A 22515-nucleotide genomic window follows, 5' to 3' on the forward strand; every position below is an offset into this window, starting at 1 on the left:
GGAAGTGAAAGCCACAAGCTGTTGAGCCACAAGCTGTTGAGGCAGCTGTAATAACATATCCGATTTATTTATGTTTTGAACTTTATCCGTTCGTGTTCGTAAGGAAGAGGTAGCTTGAGGCGTGACTCTCTGGTGTCGTCATAGGAGCGGTTCTGCTCTGTTGATCAGATTCTCTCCCAGAACGACCATGTATAGAGAACATGCATCGCTAACACATACAGTAGGTGGTAAGGATGCTCAATTCATAGTAGCCTAACTTTTTAGGTATAATCACTGCTTAGAGAGCGCAAGAGAATGCTGTATAAGACACGGTCATGAGGCCTAGCTCAGCAGACATCATCAGGAGGAGGCAAGAGTATGTCTCCCTACTATCGACGACATTTGTTTTTATTTGAATGGCAGATTTCTTTCCCAAAGCTTCCAATTTCATATACGAGATCCAGTCCGTAAATTTAAGGAAAGAGAGTGCTAGGCCGGACTCTTACTTTGCATCAGGGTGCGAGTATCTGGATATCATACCTGACGTAGAGGATTCAGGTTTGTGGATAGCTGCTGCAGGCTACTAAATAATTGTACCAAACTTCCATCCTTCATTTTATACTACCATAAAAACAAAGAAGAGAACTTTGTATCATAAACTACCTATTTCTTACCTGTCATCATGATCTCATCCCCTGCACTTAGTTTGTCTTTCATTTGGTTTGCACAACATTGGCCAAAATGGCAACGGCCTGGGGTAATATTAAACAAAAATGATGAAACAAAAGTGTTTCTGTATTTTCCGTATTGCTGGAAAAGGCCTCATTATTTCATGGACTGGGTAAAGAGCGTTTCTTAACTTTGTGTTCTTTCCTTTCACCTACTCAAACGGTCTTTGTTTTGAATTTTCCATGTTTCCGTCCGGCCGTTGAACAGCCCTCATGCATCTCATCTGTTTACTATCCATCAACCTTGATATTTTTTGACAAATTGTCAGTTGGTATTTAGTTTTCTTTCTGAATCAAAGGGAAAGTTCCATCTTTTGTTCTTCAGAGTTTGCTTTGCCTGTTTCCCTTCTAGAGCAATTTTTTTGTTTTGGTCAACGTTTTGTTTTCAAACGACGCTTATAGATGCTTTAACATTGTAACTTATTCGTTTCTCGATGCTGGATTATGGTTGCTAGCAGTGATACAGAGTTCTCCTCTTAGTACGCTGCTCTTGCTCTCAGCTAACTAGTCGAAAAATCTTACCATATACTCATAAATAAACAACCTTTTGCAACTCTAAGCTAATAATAAAGAACAATAATGGCTGCAGGCAGATTAATATATAAATAAGATTTTTAAAGACACTCTCCATATAATATTATCAATAAGCGAGTGTTTAATGAGCAAGCAAATCCATGAACTTCATTCAATTGTCAGGCTCATCAAGTTGATTTGACATATTTCATATTAGCAGTACAGCAGAATAATAAACTTTCAAAATGATCGACTTAATTTGCAATACTCAGAAATGAAACATGATTATACAGCTAATGTCCTATAGGATATAAGTGCTGGTTACACTTGAATAAATTGATCAAAAACATCTTAAGTCCCTGGAGGGTTAATGGAATATCCACTGAGGATCGCTCAATGAGTTCTGGCTCTTTGAATTTGATTATTTCCAGCCTCTCTGACATTTCTCTATTTCTCACTGGGGTATTAACATTCAACAATCTGTCTTTTTTTTTCTCTTTTTTTTGTGTGTGTGTGCAAACATGGCAATGCAAGCATCTTAGTACCTTTCACAGGTCAGACCTACAGTAGTTCATACTTCCTTTTATTGTTGCAGAGTTGTGTGACCACTGATTATTGTACATCTATGTGTTCTTGTAGTAATATGTGCAGAGGGGATATGCTGCTTCATAAAGCAATGCTCTTTGGCTCGGTGTACACAAAGACAATAAATGCAGCTTCTGCGATAACGATGACATTAAGGCATTCAATTTGATATATATATATATGTAATAGATCATCAAAGGCATAAATAAGAAGCATCGTTCATCTAACATCAGAATATCATTATTGAAAGTGACTGAACCCTGTAGTTTAGCATTCATCTAATTTTAGTCAGCTCCTTGGTAGCACTACAAACAGTCACCACCATATATATCATGACACACTTCTGTAATGTAAAGGTTTGTAGAATCTATCAGATAAAATGTTAAATCAACTGTGAATCTCATTGTACTGTGAGAAATCGCATAGGAGAGCTCAGATATTGTACTGTGGGAGAAGAACATTACAGTATACTGACCACAGTGGGAATTTGGTTTAAACTGTAGTGAAAGCAGCAAACAAAAACCAACATTGATAACTCTTTATTTACTGCTCTTACATTTACTGCATTTCTCTTGTTCCTGTGTCTGTTGTGCTATTGTATCATACTTTAGTGTGTGATGTGAAGTGGATTCATAGATTTGGGCTTAAATTTTCTAGATGCATTCTGTCAGTTCAATAGCTACAGTACGTAGCTTGCTCTTTGCAATATTCAGATATTCATTTTCTTTAATTCCCTACTGTAGACAGCTCAAGTTTCTAATTTTAGGTGCAGGCAGTCTGGAGATGCATTTTACCACACTAAATCCTCTCCAACTCCCCCACCCCTGCAGGCAGTCTGGAGATACTTTTACCTACCACACTAAATCCTCTCCAACTCCCCCACCCCTGCAGGCAGTCTGGAGATACTTTTACCTACCACACTAAACCCTCTCCAGCTCCCCCCCAACCCCCTCCATCCTCCCACCCAATGTTACCCACCTTCCTCCATATTGTATTTGGTAACTCATACCAGTTCATTCTGATATTGTGTTTTCTCCTTTAAACTACTTTCCCTCATTGACTCAAGGGCTCCTTTCCCAGATGCAAGTTATTTCATTGAAACCCCCCTCCCCCCTGCCTCCTTGCCTTTGTTACCATCACTCTTTTCCTGTCTCTAGGTTTCTCAAGTACCAGTTATAGCCTTGTAGTACAGTTTCCCTGTGTTTGATTCAAGTATCATCTTTTTGCAGATCCTTGCCTACTAGCTCCTGTTAGTACCTGTTATAGCCTTGTAGTACAGTTTCCCTGTATTTGATTCAAGTATCATCTTTTTACAGATCCTTGCCTACTAGCTGAGTCTAGCTCCTGTTAGTACCTGTTATAGCCTTGTAGTAGTTTCCCTGTGTTTGATTATTCAAGTATCATCTTTTGCAGATCCTTGCCTACTAGTTCCTGTTAGTACCTGTTATAGCCTTGTACTAGTTTCCCTGTGTTTGATTCAAGTATCATCTTTTTGCAGATCCTTGCCTACTAGCTCCTGTTAGTACCTGTTATAGCCTTGTAGTACATTTTCCCTGTGTTTGATTCAAGTATCATCTTTTGCAGATCCTTGCCTACTAGCTCCTGTTAGTACCTGTTATAGCCTTGTTGTAGTTTCCCTGTGTTTGATTCAAGTATCATCTTTTGCAGATCCTTGCCTACTAGCTCCTGTTAGTATGTTCTCTCCAGTTCAAAGAAGGAGAGCCGCTAGGAGCTGTCAAGGTATGCTTCGCTGTAAGTGTAGAACAGCACGAAAAGTTATGTGTTACGCATGTGTGAATGCATTATTGAATGCGTTATTGAATGCTACTGATATAAAGCATTATTGAATGCCACCGATATAAATGCATTATTGAATGCCACCGATATAAATGCATTATTGAATGCAATCCATATAAATGCATAATTGAATGCCACCGATATAAATGCATTATTGAATGCTACCGAAATATAAAGGCATTATTGAATACCAACGATATAAATGCATTATTGAATGCCACCGATATAAATGGATTATTGAATGCCACCGATATAATTCAATCCGGAAAGAATAATTCATAATTTACATCATAGAACTTGTACCAGAATGTCCTTAAACCTGACTCATACGTAAATTTCCAGACAACCTCCCCCCTCCCCCTTCGATAGAAACACTAAGCAGCATGATGGATCACACAGAGCTTGTCACCATTATATTATGATCATGGACCTAGGCTATCAGCTTCCAAAATGGCTTTTCAATTTAATCTTCCCTTTCACTTTCTAAAACTAAAATGTGATACACAGCTCCTATTAAAACATAAAAGATTTTTTTTTAAAACCATTCAAACTTAAGTAAGCAAGCTCTTAATTTGATAGCTGTGATAATGAATTTATGACAGGCAGGTCTTATGACTTTTTCTTGATCTGCTATGAGATATCTGTTAAATATGAATGGATAGGAAGCACCGTCTTGCATGAGTCATCAACTAATGTTTTTCTTTTCTTGTCTTCTTTCCTTCAAAGTGTTCACATTTTGAAGGCTTTGCACTCTAACACTAGAACACTAAACTATCTGACATATGACGTATATAGGATCCTTTCATCCAATGTCAATGTTTAACTGTGCAAACTTTTTTTTTTTTCCTTCTCTCTCTCTCGCTTTCAAACCCTCATTTCCTGATGTGGGTGTTTGTATGATGTAAAAGAGGAAGCATTTCATTGTGTATGACTTAGGTTTGTACAGTAAGCCCGGCAGCTACTATTAGCATACTTGATCATGATAGGGAGGATCAAATATCAAATTAGAGGTATTAAAACCCTTTAGGATGGTCTCAAAAAACAAAAACCAAAATCTGTAAAATACATCCATAAGTCGTAAAGTGTCCAAAATGTATCCATTCGTGGTTTTATTCCGTCTACTTCCAACAAAGTGTCCGCTTCTGAATTTCGCTAGCAGAAACTTGAATTTATGAGTTTCATATACCATGTGAAGTTTCTTTCATTTTGTCTGGCATGCCCTTTATTAGTTACTCATGTTTCAGGTTTGACTTGTACTTAGAAGGTCAAACACTGTCGTTACTAATTACTCTGTATGTACAGATATTCTCTCTACTCATTAATAACATAAAAACTTAGGTTTAATTAATTTGCATTGTGTGTCCTTGTTTTCATTCTTTTGCTAGCATGAAACCACAACTGATTAATTACCGTTCAGTGCTTATCAATAATCTGTAATCATAATAACTTCAGCCCGAGTTTATATAATAAAGATATAGTACAGTCTCCTAAGCTATCATTTTATCAGGAAGTACCATGTTTTCATTAAGTTTTACCGGGACACATGTCTAAAAGCTAACTGTTCAAACAAGCATATTGGTAAAATGCTCCCAATGTATGTTTTAACTAATTGAATATAGTTAATATATGGGGAATAAATCTTGTAGTTTTAGTAATGAAACTGATTTTGGGTAGTGAGAAACAGTTGTCCACTCTAAAACTCCTTGTCATAAATTAAAGTTTTCGATCTCCTCCACAAGAGAGCAAACCTTTTTAATGTAAGGCTCTAGGTAAACCAGTGTGTTTATGCAGTATTGTTAGAGTGACGTTAGAATAGTAGAGTAGATAATTAAAGTGAAAAACATGATATAAACATTGTGTTCTGTAAAATCAATAATAGAAAATTGATTTACTGTACTTCATTAAATTATGTTCTTGATTTGGACATGTATAACTTCGAGCAAAACAGCTGAAGTTCTCTTCCATTTTTTTCCATCTGTGGTCTGGTCTGTGATTTGAACAGTACACAAATAAGAATGGCTACTGCCCTTCCCTGGCACAAAATGATTATATAGGGATTTGCTGCCTGATAGTTATTAAACAGCATAACCCTAACCTTGGTTACATAGTTTACCTCCAAATAGCTACTGTATGCAACAAAGTCAGCAATACAGTACCATAAAAATACACAGAGCCAGTGTCTTGTGCAGACCATCAAGAGTGTTACTGTCTATGAGGAAGTGATTTTTCTTCTTAGTTGGAACCACGATAGCATGCAAGAAAAAGAGTGGGAGGATGACGGGGGGGGGGGGGGGGTTGGGTTATTTACCTACATTAACCAGTAATGACTTAACACATATAAATCTTTGACAATGTAAATAAAGTATTAATGTAAGACAGTTTGGTGTCATGGCATGGCATCAAACTTGCACGAGTGGCAGCATGATGCCATGGAAGACCTCTTTGTTTTAACCACAGATTGTGAGTGTGTAAACTGAACCTATTAAAACATGTGACAACAGTGAGGTCAGTAAATGTCTCATTCATCACTTAAGTACCTACATCCGAGGACAGCTTAGTGTGTGTCTCATTCATCACTTAAGTTGCTACATCTGAGAGCAGCTCAGTATGTGTCTCATTCATCACTTAAGTACCTACATGAGAGGACAGCTCAGTTTGTGTCTCATTCATCACTTAAGTTGCTACATCTGAGAGCAGCTCAGTATGTGTCTCATTCATCACTCAAGTAGCTACATGTGAGGACAGCTCAATATGAATCTCATTCATAGCTTAAGTACCCACATGTGGAGTCAGTATATGTCTCATTCAGCACTTAAGTAGCCTACATCTGAGGACCTTTCAGTACGTGTCTCATTCATCACTCAAGTAGCTACATGTGAGGACAGCTCAATATGAATCTCATTCATCACTTAAGTACCTACATATGTGAGGTCAGTTTATGTCTCATTCATCACTTAAGTAGCCTACATCTGAGGACAACACAGTATGTGTCTCATTCATCACTTAAGTAGCTACATGTGAGGACAGCTCAATATGAATCTCATTCATCACTTAAGCAGCTACTTCTGATGAAAACGTGAACCTTACATCTCACTCGCCAACATATGAGGACTTTTTCGCTCCCTTTGATCACATTTTCTGTCAGTAAATTTACCACTTTCAAAAACCATACTCTCATCAAATAATATACTGCCCAATGCTACATCAAATAATATACTGCTTAAACTGTTGTTCAGCTCATTGAAAACAAATGTTCTTCATCTTCTTCCGTAAGGAGCATTTCTTGCAATGTACCTTAATTTTGTGTAGCATTTTGTCATATGTACAGTACATCATATGTTATACTGTGACATTTATAATTGCTTATCTTTTGTTTGTTTGAGTGTTATTAAACCCTTTCTTGTCTAGCATGTCTTCTGCTGATTACTGTTTTTCTTGTGTCAAGTTACTGTAATAATGGATAAATTTAAGATGAAATATCCTTAAAAGCTGAAAAGTGTATATATTCATTTCATTTTTTGAGAAGCAGTGACTGATACAAAGTCCCTGTTTTGACTTGTCAAAGCATGGTTTACAAGTTTATGTTAGTTGAAGTTGTATGAGCCAATCGATACAATGGTTATATTTAATATGAGTTTACGTCAGTTGAAGGAAATATGAGCTGTTACAGTTATCGTTATATTTTGTTACAAGTTTTTGTCAGTTGAAGGTATATGATCTGTTACAGCTATTTTGTAATTGATCATTTGTAATTGATCATTGTATATCCATACAAAGTCTCTGAACAGCTCTATCTAGAATATATAAAAAAAAAAATGAGAAATGAAAGCAAATATGTAACTAAACTGAAAGAATGCAAAAAGTTGGCACAAAAAAAGAAAATGCAAAAAACAAAAATAGATTAATGCTATGTGTAATCTGAAGCGAATCACTTCAGCAATGATTGAAATAAACTTCCTTAAAGGAAGCTTGTATTTGTCTCTATGGGATAAATACATAAAATTGATTCTATTATCTAATGAACGAAGAATATGATGTAATATTATGTCGAAAATTGATGTTAATGCAGAGAATATTCATGATTTCTATTTATTGTGACTGGTAGGTAAGAGGGTGAACTCTGACCCTCCGTCAAGACATTACAGGAACCACTCCCCCGAAAGCCGCACAACTCCTCAAACTAGAAGAAGAATGCTTCCAAATTCCCCGGGAAGCAGGCCTAAGTTTCCAGAGCCCGGGCGTGTCAGTGAGTGGCATGCATGATATTCTGCATGACATGTTTTACATGACTTGTCATCTAATCATGCTACGGTTTTAACACTGCTTGTAAAAACGTCAATTGTAAAAATGAAGCTCTCACTCAATTTAGGAGGAATGGTACTACATTCCAAGCAGAGTAACCTCGCTTACTCATACTTGCCACATATCTGCATACAACAGCATGTTTTTGTTCTAAATCATCTATCTTCTTTGCCTGTTTATTTAACTTTTTTTCATCCATTTATGTAAGTTACTGCTGTGCTGCTGCACCCTGTCACAACTGTTAATTTCAACCTTTCCTAATTAGCCTTAATTAAGAACCTAATAGAGACTAGTCACTACTCTTAACTATAGTTATAGATCAAAATAGGTGTGTTGAGACAATTATTTCACATTGTGAAAATATTGACATTGTGAAGTAAGGATGTGTTTATATTTTAAACACATGATCTATGTTTGAAATATCGCAGAACAGTGCCCACCAGCTCCATTTTCAAGATCTTGCACATGTCACATGTGGGTCATAGCTAGGTATTAAAAAGTTTTTTCAAAATTATTCTTCACTTCTTTCTGCGTTAGTCACAACCACATCTCAATGTCATATTTGATTACAAATGTAATGTGGTTCAAAATCTTCATTTGACTGGATTTAAAATAAAGCTTCCAGTTCTCATCTGAGTTTTTATGGGGCCAAACTGGTCTTTTACTGTACAGTGAGTGTTGCATCGAGGGTTCAAATTTGTACCTTTGTCTCTTACTTCATTTCCAATCAGTCTCTCAACTGGAAAAGGTCATACTGTTGAATTTGCATCCTCAAGGAACAGAAAAAAGTCTTAAAGGCATTGAAGACTCGCCTCAACCGCCTACCCCGCTCCGAAAAAGTTAACTTTCCGTTGCTTGCAAGTGAAGTTTTCTGCTTGTCGCTACAAAATGCAGACAGTAATGAAACGTGATACCTTGTTATCTTTAGCTGGACCTGAGATGTTCATCGCTGTATCGTTTGTACACTGTGCTGTGGGTATTAACCGCGGCTGTATTTACTGACTGTACACTAATGTCTAATTACCGACGGTAGCAAGCTGTGTGTGTATTTTCTGGGATCGATGGTGGTGTCTAACACTTCTGTTACACCTCATTGGAAACTAGGTCAGATTACCGGCATTAGACGTTTCTTTTTGCGCGGGTCTTCACACCCTTTAAAGAAAAATCTAACCAGTGCAAAATTCAGTCTAACCATAGACAGTGTTGATACTTACATTCTCTGCACAGCTTTCCACAAACTAAATTCAATGCAAGCTTCACGACAGCTTTAAACACTTTAAATTTAAGGCAAGTGTAAAGTTGGGATTTGTCTTTACAATCAAGTTAGCATTAAGACTCAGTATTGATATCTTTTTTCTTCTTCTGAAAATGAAACCTTGGTTTCAATCTTCAATGATTATGGTAAGATTAGTTTCCTGTGACTCACTTATTAAACTCTCTAGAACTCTGTTCTGAGGTAATTACTAATTTATTGACTTTTGAGTATGTCAAATTGAGTATGTCAAACATTGTGTGACTCATTATTAAGCTATCTATCACAGACATTTCACTTTCACTAAAGTCTTTTTCTATGAGATAGTCATAAAGAGCTTCATTGTAACCTGCTAACGTCAGTTAAAAAGTGATTTCGTGTTCAACTTGTTGTATTAATCATCAGTGTATTAAAGTATGAATTGAATTGAAGTTCTGAACTGAAACAACGGCTCCAAATATTACACGTTCCAGAGTGGAGGATTTTAAAGTATTTATGACCAATAAAATGTTAAGGTGTTGCAGAGTAAAGCTTCATCAAAGGCCTCATTTCAATCTCAGATTTGTTGGTAACAGATTCAGTCGCCATGAATTGTTTTAATTTAGGTTACACTTTTATGAGAGTTCAATGAACTACACAGTGCATTGAATGGCACTTTTCTATATATAGTGATATGTATATATATAACTTGGCCTTTTATTCATACATTCTTACACAATGATACTATTGGAAAGGACAAAGATTAAAAGTATGAAAGGGTTAACTTGACCTCTCAAAAGTGCATTCATTGTTATGTCGTTAGCTGGTTTTTGTCGTGCAGTTTGATGTATGCTTTATATCTCACAGCCCTGTTAACATCAGATAATTGAAGACATCCCCAGAACAAGTACTCGTTGCTCCTCAAATTATACAAAATTAGATTTTAATGACATCATGGAATGCCAGGATGTAGGTGTTTAATGAATATTTCAAGGTACAGGTTTTGTGTTCCTGCTTGCCTGATGGAGTTTGTGTATATTTATCTGTATTATTCACGTTGACTTCAAATAGCTGGCAGGACAGAAATTGGAATTCCAAGGCTTGAATCATTCATTGTAGTGTATTTGGTACAAACCAGACCCCTCCTAGCATATTTCAAATTCATAGTTTGCTGATATTATAACAAATAGTTAACTGTTTTGACTGACTCCCGCTGACCCCCTTACTTCCAGGTCATTGGCCATTTCCTTTTCCTTTTGAAAACACCAGTATACTTCAATTATCAGTAATTACTGATTTCATTAAATAATGGTATCAACTTAAATGAAACAAACCATTAATCATCCATTTCACCACTGGTGAATCAACAGCTTTTTTCTTCATTACAACATTTACTGGTTATTGAATAATCCCCTTAAATTTTTGTCAAAAGTTGTTTATAGTGTGGCAAACTGTTGTTACAGCGTAAGGTAGATTGATAATTGAAGCTCTGCAACCCTTAAACTTCAATCGTTGTCTTGTTTGCTATGAAGTGAGTGGTAGATACATCACAGAGGATGTATAAGTCACACAAGACTCTTGTGCTTTAGTTAGCTGTATATTGAGTTCATGGCTACGTAGTAACTATACTGCCCAAAGAAATGAGCCACCAAGCAATCAAGCACAGTACTGCCTCATCACTTCTTACTATTCTAGTCACTGTCACATCATCCTGCGATCCCATCCATCCCACAACCCCATCCATTCTACCCATCCACTGGAATCCCTAACCATCCCACATGCCCTTCTGCCATCCCATATATCCCACCCACTCAATTGCAATCCTTATCCATCCCCTACACACCCTATCCATCCCATCCACCACCTCCCCGCATTCCCATGTACCCACCCCTTCTCCACCTGCAAACCCTATCCATCCCACATGCCCTTCTGCTATTGTATCCATCCCACCCACCCCATTGCAACCCTTATCCATCCCATCCATCCCTCCCTGTCCATCCCATCCACCCCCTCCCTGCATCTCCATGATTTCACCCCTCCCGTGCACCCACATGCATTCCACCCCTATACCTTATCCTCCACCATTGATCATTAATTTGATGCAACTCATTGTTGTCCATTTTCAAATTCATAATATTTGATTTTCATTGTGAACAAATGAAAGCAACATGTTGGATATACATTTCTTTCATGGTTTTCTCTTCATTGAACTTGCTTTGAACATGACACAATATATTGCTAGTGGTTGCATGAATGTTACACCTGCTGCTTAAAAGCAGTGAGAAATAATGTTGAATTAAAAATTAGCTTAGAGCTACCACTTTTTAATAGCAGCCAAAACTATCAGAAATAAGAAATAATGCAATTATTATAAAAAATCAATGGATTTTCCAATGAAATATATAAACATTGTATTAAATTTGTGGGACACAAAGTTGTCATTATTATAGGAAAGCACATATAACTTTATTTATAAGTGTTATACCTTGTTATAAGTGCCAAATGGTTTTATCCTTATAGATGTAGTTATTAGAATGAGGTGTATCCGATTACTGTATGTGTAATATTGAATGTCTAGGTTCGGTATGGAAACTAATGCATAAAACCAATTGGCTTGTTTGAGAGTGAAAGCATGAGTCTAATCAGAAACTAGTCCGGACCTATAATAATGCCATTAAATAAGCTCTGGTTTAGAATTTCATTTTCATTGGTTAATTTTGGCTGGTAATAGTCTTTACTATTGCCTGCAGTGCCCTGAAGATGTCTGTATGAAATTTGAATATTAGACTTGACAGAGTATTAATGGAAATGATGGGAAACTATCAGAATATGTTAACAGCTCCCCAAAGCCTTAGAAGTAGGTGAATGTTACATAAGCAAGAAGTTGTTGACAGACTTGTTTGTATCAGCTTGCTTAATAAGATACAAGCAAAGTAGATATAGTCAACATTTACTATGATTGTGAAGTTGACTACTTAAGCTAATGACCTGTATTCCCATTGGACTTTAGTATCGATTAGTAAACAAGTACACCAAAATGATCACAAGCCGATGGAAGTTTCGTCATCTTTGAAACTAGTTAGATACTTAATCTTGCAAACCTGTAAAAGTTGTGAAACCTTCAAAACTTAAACGTAATTTACTACCATTTTCGGTGCCTTGTCGTCATTGAAAATAAATTTTGATATGTTCAGCTGAGTCTGCGTTTACAATACTCGGTTTTTAAAGAAGATTTCCTTGTCCTGTGTTGACTCTTAATTTAACTGAAACATGTTTAGCGTGTGTCTTAACAACATGTATTACATACACATTTGTTCTTCGGGGACTCTTACATCCACGGTTCCTTTAAACAACTCAATCTGCACTTTGAGTTTGATGGATGCCACTATGAATTAGCTCATTTAGTGCATTTAACTATAAATCCTCACTGTAGTTAACTCCAAAACTAACTGTTAAAACTGTGAATTACTCTCAATTCTATTTGCTAGTTGCTATGGATACGGTTGAATATTTGTAGATCAAAATCTCCCTTTTTTTTGTGTGCAGTTTTAGTTGGACAGTCTGTTCATCAGAGAGATTGTTGTTTGAACATTGTGTATGATATCATGTCACTATGAGATACACAGTCACTAGATTGCTACAGTATGCAATGTAGTGGGTGATTATCCCATGGCTTCTCAGATCCGCCATTACCCATGCAGAATGCAAATAAGATCAGGAAACATTTGTAGTGGGTGATTATCCTATGGCCTCTCAGACCCGCCATTACCCATGCATAATGCAAATAAGATCAGGAAACATTTGTAGTGGGTGATTATCCCATGGCTTCTCAGACCCGCCATTACCCTGGATGCATGCAGAATGCAAATAAGATCAAGAAACATTTGTAGTGGGTGATTATCCCATGGCTTCTCAGACCCACCATTACTCATGAATGCAAAATGCAAATAAGATCAGGACACATTTACACATTAAGAAAGCTGTTTTAGAGCGCTGTAGTCAAATTTGCTATTCAGCTGACATTTCTCATTAATATTACCTATATATGTATGTATCAAATCACTTAATGGTTCATTTGATGAAACTGAAGATGAAGTTAGCCATGTAATGATTAATGACCAACCTCAGCAAGGCTTGAGACTTTAATAAAGCATTCTGGTTCTCTGTAATAGTACTGTAGAGATTCTATGTAACATACTCTATATGTCTAACCACCTTCCCACAATCCACAATGTTATTCACAAAATGAGGCTTACATTTTCAATCTTTGGTTTTACCCAGAGTTGCAATACAATAAAAGCATAAATGGTTCTAACATTTAGGCACAAAGTCAATGTGTGTACTGTGTAGCTGGCAAACTGGTCAATTTTCCTACAAAGAGATGTAGTTGATTTGTCTTCAGGATACATGCATGTACATTAAGACATCATTGCTTTAGTCTGCATGTAAGTTACAATTTACATCATCTCGCTGCATGACATTAGCATTCCTGTTTATTTCTTTCCTTCATTTTTCTGTTTTGGTAATCATCATATTCTGTGCTTAATATTAGGCACAGAATAATGAATTCTCTTAGAGTATTAACTCTGATAAAGTGAGTAACATGATAATAACATCACCATCTTTCTTATTCTGTATCGTGTATTTAGTAATTTGACATCCACTCATTTTCAAAAGAGCATGTATCATTAACAAATATTATAAGGTAAATTCATCTTTGTTTTTTATTCTCTACCATTAAACATATCTTCGATCGTTAATAGATGGCAGAATGGCTTTCTTATAATGACAGTTGTGGTGTGGCTCTTGAAAGCTTCAAATTTGTGAGCTTGACATTATTGGGTAAAAGAACGTTGAATGGAATGTACTCTGCATTCTGCATTGTTCCATTGCGAGTGTCCATTGTTCCATTTGGTGTGTGTGTGTTGTTACAGTTTCAACAGAACTTATGTCAAATGATATCAACAGTTGATCTCTGGTTCAACATCATCCTCAGTATGTAGCTGCATTCTGAACATATCCTCACAGGAGCAAGGGGCTCTGAGGGGAGGGGGGGGGATTGGTGCTTTTGATTAACCTTTGGAGTGGAACAGATCAGCTATATGACTCTTGTCAGCATAAGGAAGCCATTCTCTGTATTATACTGTTGTAATAATGTAAACGCTTCAAGAAATTTAGCAAACCTTTTACTTGGATGGTGGCAAATATTGAAATATAAGTTTCTTCATTTATTATCTTGGCAGGGAAATATTTGTATGTGGGTCTTTGGGTGTCCATGCATGCATCCTTGGGTATTAAAATTCAGCTACAAAAGCATGGAAGTAGCCTTTATATCATGCGTATATGATATTTTGTGATGGACATTTATATGTTTATTTATACAGTGTTCAATCATAATAGCTCCATGGTTCAATTGACTGAGACTTGAAAGTAGGGTAATAGTAAAGTCCGTCGCATCAGACTGTATGGTTGTTTTAGTCATAGTTCTTGAATATATGGTAAAACAAAAGTTCTCAATTGACATCAAAACAATTAATTGTTTCCTTATTACAATCATCAAACAGAGGATAACTATGACAGAACGGACCATGATGCGCCCATCAGACTACCTCCACCGCCACCTCCTGGACGGCACCCCCAAGAAGCAGCAAAACCAGACATGGCTAATGTTATTCAGACTCTACAGAGAGGACACAGGACAAGGCAATCTGAAACGGAATCAATACATGAAGACAAACTCAGGTTTGTAGTACCTACATGGGCAGTATATACTCCTTGTAATGTACCTACATGAGCAGTATATACTCCTTGTTACTTCATTAGTATCAGGTTTGTAGTACCTACATGAGCAGTATATACTCCTTGTTACTTCATTAGAATCAGGTTTGTAGTACCTACATGAACAGTATATACTACTTGTTACTTTATTTGAATTAGGTTTGTAGTACCTACATGAGCAGTATATACTCCTTGTTACTTCATTAAATCAGGTTTGTAGTACCTACATGAGCAGTATATACTCCTTGTTACTTCATTAAATCAGGTTTGTAGTACCTACATGAGCAGTATATACTCCTTGTTACTTCATTAGAATCAGGTTTGTAGTACCTACATGAGTAGTAAATTCTCTATGTAACTTTATTTGTATCGTGTTTTGTAGTACCTACATGAGCAGTATATACTCCTTGTTACTTCATTAGAATCAGGTTTGTAGTACCTACATGAGCAGTTTATACTCCTTGTTAATTTATTTGTATCGTGTTTGTAGTACACACTTGAGCTGTATATACTCCTTGTTACTTCATTAGAATCAGGTTTGTAGTACCTACATGAGCAGTAAATTTGCTATGTTACTTTATTTGTATTGTGTTTGTAGTACAAACTTGAGCTGTATTTACTCCTTGTTACTTCATTAGAATCAGGTTTGTAGTACCTACATGAGCAGTATATACTCCTTGTTACTTCATTAGAATCAGGTTTGTAGTACCTACATGAGCAGTAAATTCTCTATGTTACTTTATTTGTATCGTGTTTGTAGTACAAACTTGAGCTGTATTTACTCCTTGTTACTTCATTAGAATCAGGTTTGTAGTACCTACATGAGCAGTATATACTCCTTGTTACTTCATTAGAATCAGGTTTGTAGTACCTACATGAGCAGTATATACTCCTTGTTACTTCATTAGAATCAGGTTTGTAGTACCTACAGTACATGAGCAGTATATACTCCTTGTTACTTCATTAGAATCAGGTTTGTAGTACCTACATGAGCAGTATATACTCCTTGTTACTTCCTTAAAATCAGGTTAACTTCGTCCTTAATAGATAGAATTGATAGATTCCAGCAAGTGCTAACTCTTTAGGTGTCTATGCATACAGTATTGTTCTTCCATTATCTCTGTGTTAATTTCCGCTGCAATTTGTATCGCATAACGTTCTGTTGCTATTTTATGCACTTGACATGTTTCAACCCTTTTCTTTTTATAGTCGGCCTGCCCCAGATGGCAATAGTTTCAGAGGTAACAAGTTTGTGGAGAGAACAAAGCCTCCTCCAATAGCTGTGAGTATCTCATTATTGGTGATAGGACTTAAATATCAATGTGTTTATCAATCCCACATTAGGAGTAGCTATCTCATTATTGGTGATAGAACATCACACTACATGTAAATATGTTTATCAACCCGCTGTAGGAGTGGTTATCACAGTATTGGTGATGGGACTTAAACACCAATGTGATTATCAACCCACATTAGGAGTGGTTATCTCATTATTGATGATAGAACTTAAACACCAATGTGTTTATCAACCTACAGTAGGAGTGGTTATCTCATTATTGATGATAGAACATCACAATATAGGTAAATATGTTTATCAACCCACAGTAGGGTTATCACAATATTGATGATAGAACTTAAACACCAATGTGTTTATCAACCTATTGTAGGAGTGGTTATCTCATTGATGATAGAACTTAAACACCAATGTGATTATCAACCCACATTAGGAGTGATTATCTCATTATTGATGATAGAACTTAAACACCAATGTGTTTATCAACCTACAGTGGGAGTGGTTATCTCATTATTGATGATAGAACATCACAATATAGGTAAATATGTTTATCAACCCACAGTAGGGGTGGTTATCACAATATTGATGATAGAACTTAAACACCAATGTGTTTATCAACCTATTGTAGGAGTGGTTATCTCATTATTGATGATAGAACTTAAACACCAATGTGTTTATCAACCCACATTATGACTGGTCATCTCATTATTGATGATAGAACTTACACAACAATGTGTTTATCAATCTCAAATTAGGAGTAGCTATCTCATTATTGGTGATAGAACATCACAATATAGGTAAATATGTTTACCCACAGTAGGAGTGCATATCTCATTATTGATGATAGAACTTAAGCATCAATGTGTTTATCAACCTACATTAGGTGTGGCTATCTCATTACTGTTTGTAGAACATCACAATATAGGTAGAGTAGTTGTGTTTATCAACCTCCAATAGCAGTATCCTTAGGTTCACACAAGTCCAGGGTATGTTCCCAATTTATTTCATCATCTGAAGATATTTGCAAAGATAATTCAAATTCCCAAATACATGTACTCTTTAAGTTATGCATTTTGTCTCACAGGTTTGTAGGGTTTGTGAAACCAAGAAGTGAACCATGATAGGCTAAAAATGAATTTGTTTCTGCTGGTAGCATACTAGCCACTGCAGCGAAATATCAGATCAGATCTAACATGCAGTCCTTCCTCACCTCAGAACAATGTGTGGCTCAGCCATTTATCTCCAATAGTGCAATCACTAGTAAATCAGTTTGGACTGACTGACCATCTGGAGGTTCCATTTTTTGCTAAATGTTTCAAGGAATTGATTCCTCTTAGGTAGATTGTTTGCAGAGGCTAATTGAAGTTTTAATGGGGTTTGGAAAACAGAATCAGTTGAAAAGCAAGTTTTTTTAATGGAATAGAAATGGAAATCAGGTGAATCTAATCCTAGTTTTATTTAAAGTGATCCTAGGAGACATCATGATTCTGTTGTTTTCCACCTTTTAAGTTGAATGGACATACTTTGTATACAGTGTTATCTTGTAAAAGTACTGGTATAGCTGTTACCCATAGACCTGGCTTTGAAACCAGAAAAAAAAATTCTACAAGCCATAAAGGCAAGTAGCTGTATTGAATTGCTAAATTAACATCAACTTTACATATGTATGTATATTTATATTTTTTAAATTGTCGGAGCAAACAGAGTTACAGAGTAAAGTAACCTTTTCGCATTTTTGCATCTCGGTAGACGCCAAGACCCCCCCCAAAGCCCATTACCAAGCCCAAGCCAAATGATATCAAACCAATGACATTGCCCAAGGCCACAAAACCCCAAGTGCCTGTAAAGGTAAGTGTCATCATTCTGTGACCTGATTTATAGTTTTCTTTTATGTCTCTTTGTTGGAAAATGCTTTGTTCCAGGTTAAGGTGCATACTAACCCATCATACTGAAGTATGTCTTTGTGAAAGGTTCCCCCTCAGCATAACTTAATATGATGCCATTATGCATTCCTTTGGATTCAAAGTCTAAGATTTACAATGGACAAATACCAGATTGAATTAAGGTCAAGTAAGGAGAAGTGGTAAATAGTGCAAATAAGGTTTGAATTAGCAAACAACTTTGAGCAGAGGAAATATAACTTACCATAAAGCTTTGTATATCCAGGCATCAAGATAACTCCAAACCCATTCAACACTACTGTGGTGGTGGCGCTACGTAACAATGATTTAGCATTGTATATTGTGCAGAGGATTCAGCATTGGGAATATCATCTTTAAATTGTTTCATTTGCTCTAGTTTAGTAGTCCCGGCTTGTGGATATTTTAATTGGTATTATGACAAATGCCTACAGCAATTACCCTCCCCAATATTAAAAAGGAACCCCAGGGTGTATGTGTCACAGAACATGATTGTAGTGTTCTGTAGTGTGTATGTGTCACAGCACCTGATTGTACTGTTTTGTAGTGTGTGTGTGTCACAGAATGTGATTGTACTGTTCTGTAATTGGGGTGTGTGTGTGTGTGTCACAGCATGTGATTGTAGTGTGTGTGTGTCACAGAACATGGTTGTACTGTGCTATATGGAGAGTATGTGTCACAGAACATGATTGCAGTGTTCTGTAGTGTGCATTGTGTCACAGAACGTGATTGTACTGTGCTATTGGGTGTATGTGTCACAGAACGTGATTTTAGTGTTCTGTAGTGTGTTTGTGTCATGGAACATGATTGTTCTGTAGTGTGTGTGTCACAGCAAATGATTGTACTGTTCTGCAGTTTGTGTGTGTGTGTCACAGCAAATGATTGTAGTGTGTATGTGTCACAGAACATGATTGTAGTGTTCTGTAGTGTATGTGTCACAGAACATGATTGTAGTGTTTTGTATTGTGAATGTGTCACAGAACATGATTGTAGTGTTCTGTAGTGTGTATGTGTCACAGAACATGATTGTAGTGTTCTGTAGTGTGTATGTGTAACAGAACATGATTGTAGTGTTCTGTAGTGTGTATGTGTAACAGAACATGATTGTAGTGTTCTATAGTGTGTATGTGTCACAGAACATGATTGTAGTGTTCTGTAGTGTGTATGTGTCACAGAACATGATTGTAGTGTTCTGTAGTGTGTATGTGTCACAGAACATGATTGTAGTGTTCTGTAGTGTGTATGTGTAACAGAACATGATTGTAGTGTTCTGTAGTGTGTATGTGTAACAGAACATGATTGTAGTGTTCTATAGTGTGTATGTGTCACAGAACATGATTGTAGTGTTCTGTAGTGTGTATGTGTAACAGAACATGATTGTAGTGTTCTGTAGTGTGTATGTGCCACAGAACATGATTGTAGTGTTCTGTAGTGTGTATGTGCCACAGAACATGATTGTAATGTTCTGGAGTGTGTTTGTGTCACAGAACCTGATTGTAATGTTCTGTAGTGTGTATGTGCCACAGAACATGATTGTAATGTTCTGGAGTGTGTGTCACAGAACCTGATTGTAATGTTCTGTAGTGTGTATGTGTCACAGAACATGATTTTAATGTTCTGTAGTGTGTTTGTGTCACAGAACATGATTGTAGTGTTCTGTAGAATACTTCATCTATTTTGCAGTTGAAATCATTTTTTGACAGCTGACTGTCAATGAGCTGTACAAAGTAACATAGATGTACATAAGTTGATGGGTTATGATTGTATGGGATGACTTCATTTTGTAGTACTGTACGCAAAGCATGTAACCGTATTGAGATCGTGTCAACAACAGTAGGTTTACAACTTCTACAGGGATTTAGCCATGTCTCAAACTGGACATTGTCCAAAATGAGATGACATGTAATGATGAGTCACTAGTCATGTGACTATGAGTTTAATTGCCTTATAGCTTACAGCACCTGATTTACTGTTAACCTTTTTTAAATTGTAGGTTGCAACGACCCAGTCAAGATTCACACATTTTTTATCTGGTGATGGACACATAATACTGTACAGTTTTTCTCAATCTAATTATTTTGTTTTTCTCTTAATTTTAATTTGTTTATAGGCGAAAAGAAACCTATTGCCAGAGAGTGCTGTTCTGAAAATAAGTGATAAAGTGTATTCTGAAAGGTGAGTCTGTTCATGTGAAGATTTAGTCTTAATATATATATATATATATAAATATATCTATATATATATATATATATATTAATATGTGTGTATGTGTGTGTGTGTGTATGTATGTTTATATATATATATATATATTTATATGTAAATATACGTCGAACGTACGTACGTAAGTTTGGTTGATTGTCTATCTTTGCGCAGAGCCAAGTATAGATGAGAATTACTTGAGACTAGTGGAACACTAGTAGTTGTTAGTTTCACGTAATTGAGCGATCATCAGACAACTGTTGTCTGGTGATCGCTCAATTCTTTGAAAGTGTTCCACTAGTCTCAACTAATTCTCATATCAGATATATGAAGGTTCAACAAGTGTTTAAATAAATTGATTATTAGTGACTGCAGCATTATGTTGGACTTTGTACCCTTTGTACTCCATGGATGAAAGATCAATGTCAGCAATGTAAATACACTAACAAAACAATTAAAACATAAATGAAATGTAAGGAAGAGACTGCATTTATTTACTATGCAAATGGCTATGCATATTCATATATTTAACAGGTACATTTCTGCCTTTGGTTAAGTCAGAGTGTAATATTTGTGTATCAATGACATCCCCCCTACCCTCCCCCCCCCTCCACCCCAACAGATGACTAATTGTTTATTGATCTTTCTTTTGTTTGCAGTCTTCTTCGAAAGCATAACTTGAATGGGATGTACCTACTGAGGGGAAGTGCTAGGGATATTACAAAGCAGGTACCGGATACTCATCATTTCCTGGTGTATCAATACAAAAACGAATAAATGTTTAGTAGAAAATAGTTTCTGTATTTTATCCAGACAATGACCTGGATATATTAATGTAGCTAGCTTAGACTAGCAAGGCTCTGATATTCATCCTTATACAAAATTCTGTTGTCATGGGAAAACCAAAGAGTGCATTTCCATGTTAGAATTTTCATGAAAGACTCCCAGAAGGAATAAAGGTCACTAAAATCCAAGGTAAAAATTGTTTTTAATGGCAAATTAGCATTTTTCTTTTGACTCTTTTTAACTGCCACAATCGTCTAGCTACTAACAAGGCCATTGTCTCCATTCTTGACTATCACAGTCCCCACTAAGAGTGGCCCTCTGTAGATGTATAAGGAACTCAATTGATGAACCTTTTTGTTTGGTTATTATTTAGAATGATGAAGTTCAATTAATGACTTTATTTTACTAGAGGTAGCCTTGTATTGGTTTATTATTACTGTTGTACATGTTTGGTTTTTGCAGGTCATTATGGTTTGGGATGAGCAAGCGGATAAGAGTAAGCATTACACAATATTCGGAGACCAGGTGAGTCGATATTTGGTTGTCAGTCAATGTAGCTAAAATGCCAAAATGTTTATCCTACTTCCACACATTGCAAACATATAGGCTCATTGTGTCTAGAGAACTCTGATAGGCCATGTTTTGGATCTGTGGTTACCATCGTCAGGTCATCAAAAAAGATTGTTTATTAAGGTCCTTGAAGTGTCCAGTCCAAACCTAATTATAACTCTAATGGTACACCTCCAGTTAGTACTCATCATAATCAACTCCATCCAGTCCTCAAACTAGTTAAGACTCAGCCTGGATGCAAACATACATGATATTTTCATGCACCACCCCCCCCCCACCCCCTCCTCCTGCCACTCCCCCTTTACTTTTTTTGCAAAATCTCATGAAGAGCAGATATCCTTCCCCTGTGTCTTAACGGAATGTAAAGTGTGGCAAGAAATTAAGAATCCTTGTAAATTTGTGGAAAAAAATGGTCAAGGACCAAAGCATTACCATCTCCCCACCCCCCACACCTCATCAGGTCATTGCTTCAAACCAGGGTCCCTACGTGTGTGACAACTTTCATGTTGTTGATATTATTTGTCCAGTGTGTTCCAACACACAATACATAGGTCAAACTCATCTTTCACGTTTCATTTACAACATACGTTTTCACCTCATAAAATGCACATTTCCAGTGGCTGAGCTTTTTAAATTTCCTTGCCTAAGGTTAGACTCCATGTACTTCATTTTTGTAAGAAATCTTCCTTACCTTAGTCTAGACTCCATCTACTTATCTGCTGTAAGAAATCTTCCTTACCTTAGTCTAGACTCCCTGTACTTCACTGTTGTAAGAAATCTTCCTTACCTTAGTCTAGACTCCCATCGACTTTACTGTTGTAAGAAACCTTCCTT

The 22515-nt window shown here is 36.4% G+C and overlaps 1 protein-coding gene across 5 annotated transcripts in view; it reads left to right on the forward strand.

Annotated features, from left to right (window-relative positions):
* Positions 1–22515, forward strand: part of LOC139967531 (uncharacterized) — a 54749-nt gene that overhangs the window by 26922 nt on the left and 5312 nt on the right. For 2 of the 5 annotated variants that reach the window (XM_071971430.1, XM_071971429.1), the window contains exons 7-14: positions 403–537; positions 7708–7848; positions 14700–14877; positions 16123–16195; positions 17957–18055; positions 20237–20301; positions 20985–21054; positions 21574–21636. In XM_071971430.1, coding sequence (XP_071827531.1) covers positions 403–537; positions 7708–7848; positions 14700–14877; positions 16123–16195; positions 17957–18055; positions 20237–20301; positions 20985–21054; positions 21574–21636 — 824 coding nt within the window. The remainder of the gene's footprint in view (positions 1–402; positions 538–7707; positions 7849–14699; positions 14878–16122; positions 16196–17956; positions 18056–20236; positions 20302–20984; positions 21055–21573; positions 21637–22515) is intronic. The other 3 variants (XM_071971432.1, XM_071971431.1, XM_071971433.1) reach the window with 3 other exon arrangements.

The sequence above is a fragment of the Apostichopus japonicus genome, chromosome 5 (assembly GCF_037975245.1).
Source record: "Apostichopus japonicus isolate 1M-3 chromosome 5, ASM3797524v1, whole genome shotgun sequence".
In the NCBI taxonomy this organism is placed as follows: Eukaryota; Metazoa; Echinodermata; class Holothuroidea; order Aspidochirotida; family Stichopodidae; genus Apostichopus; species Apostichopus japonicus.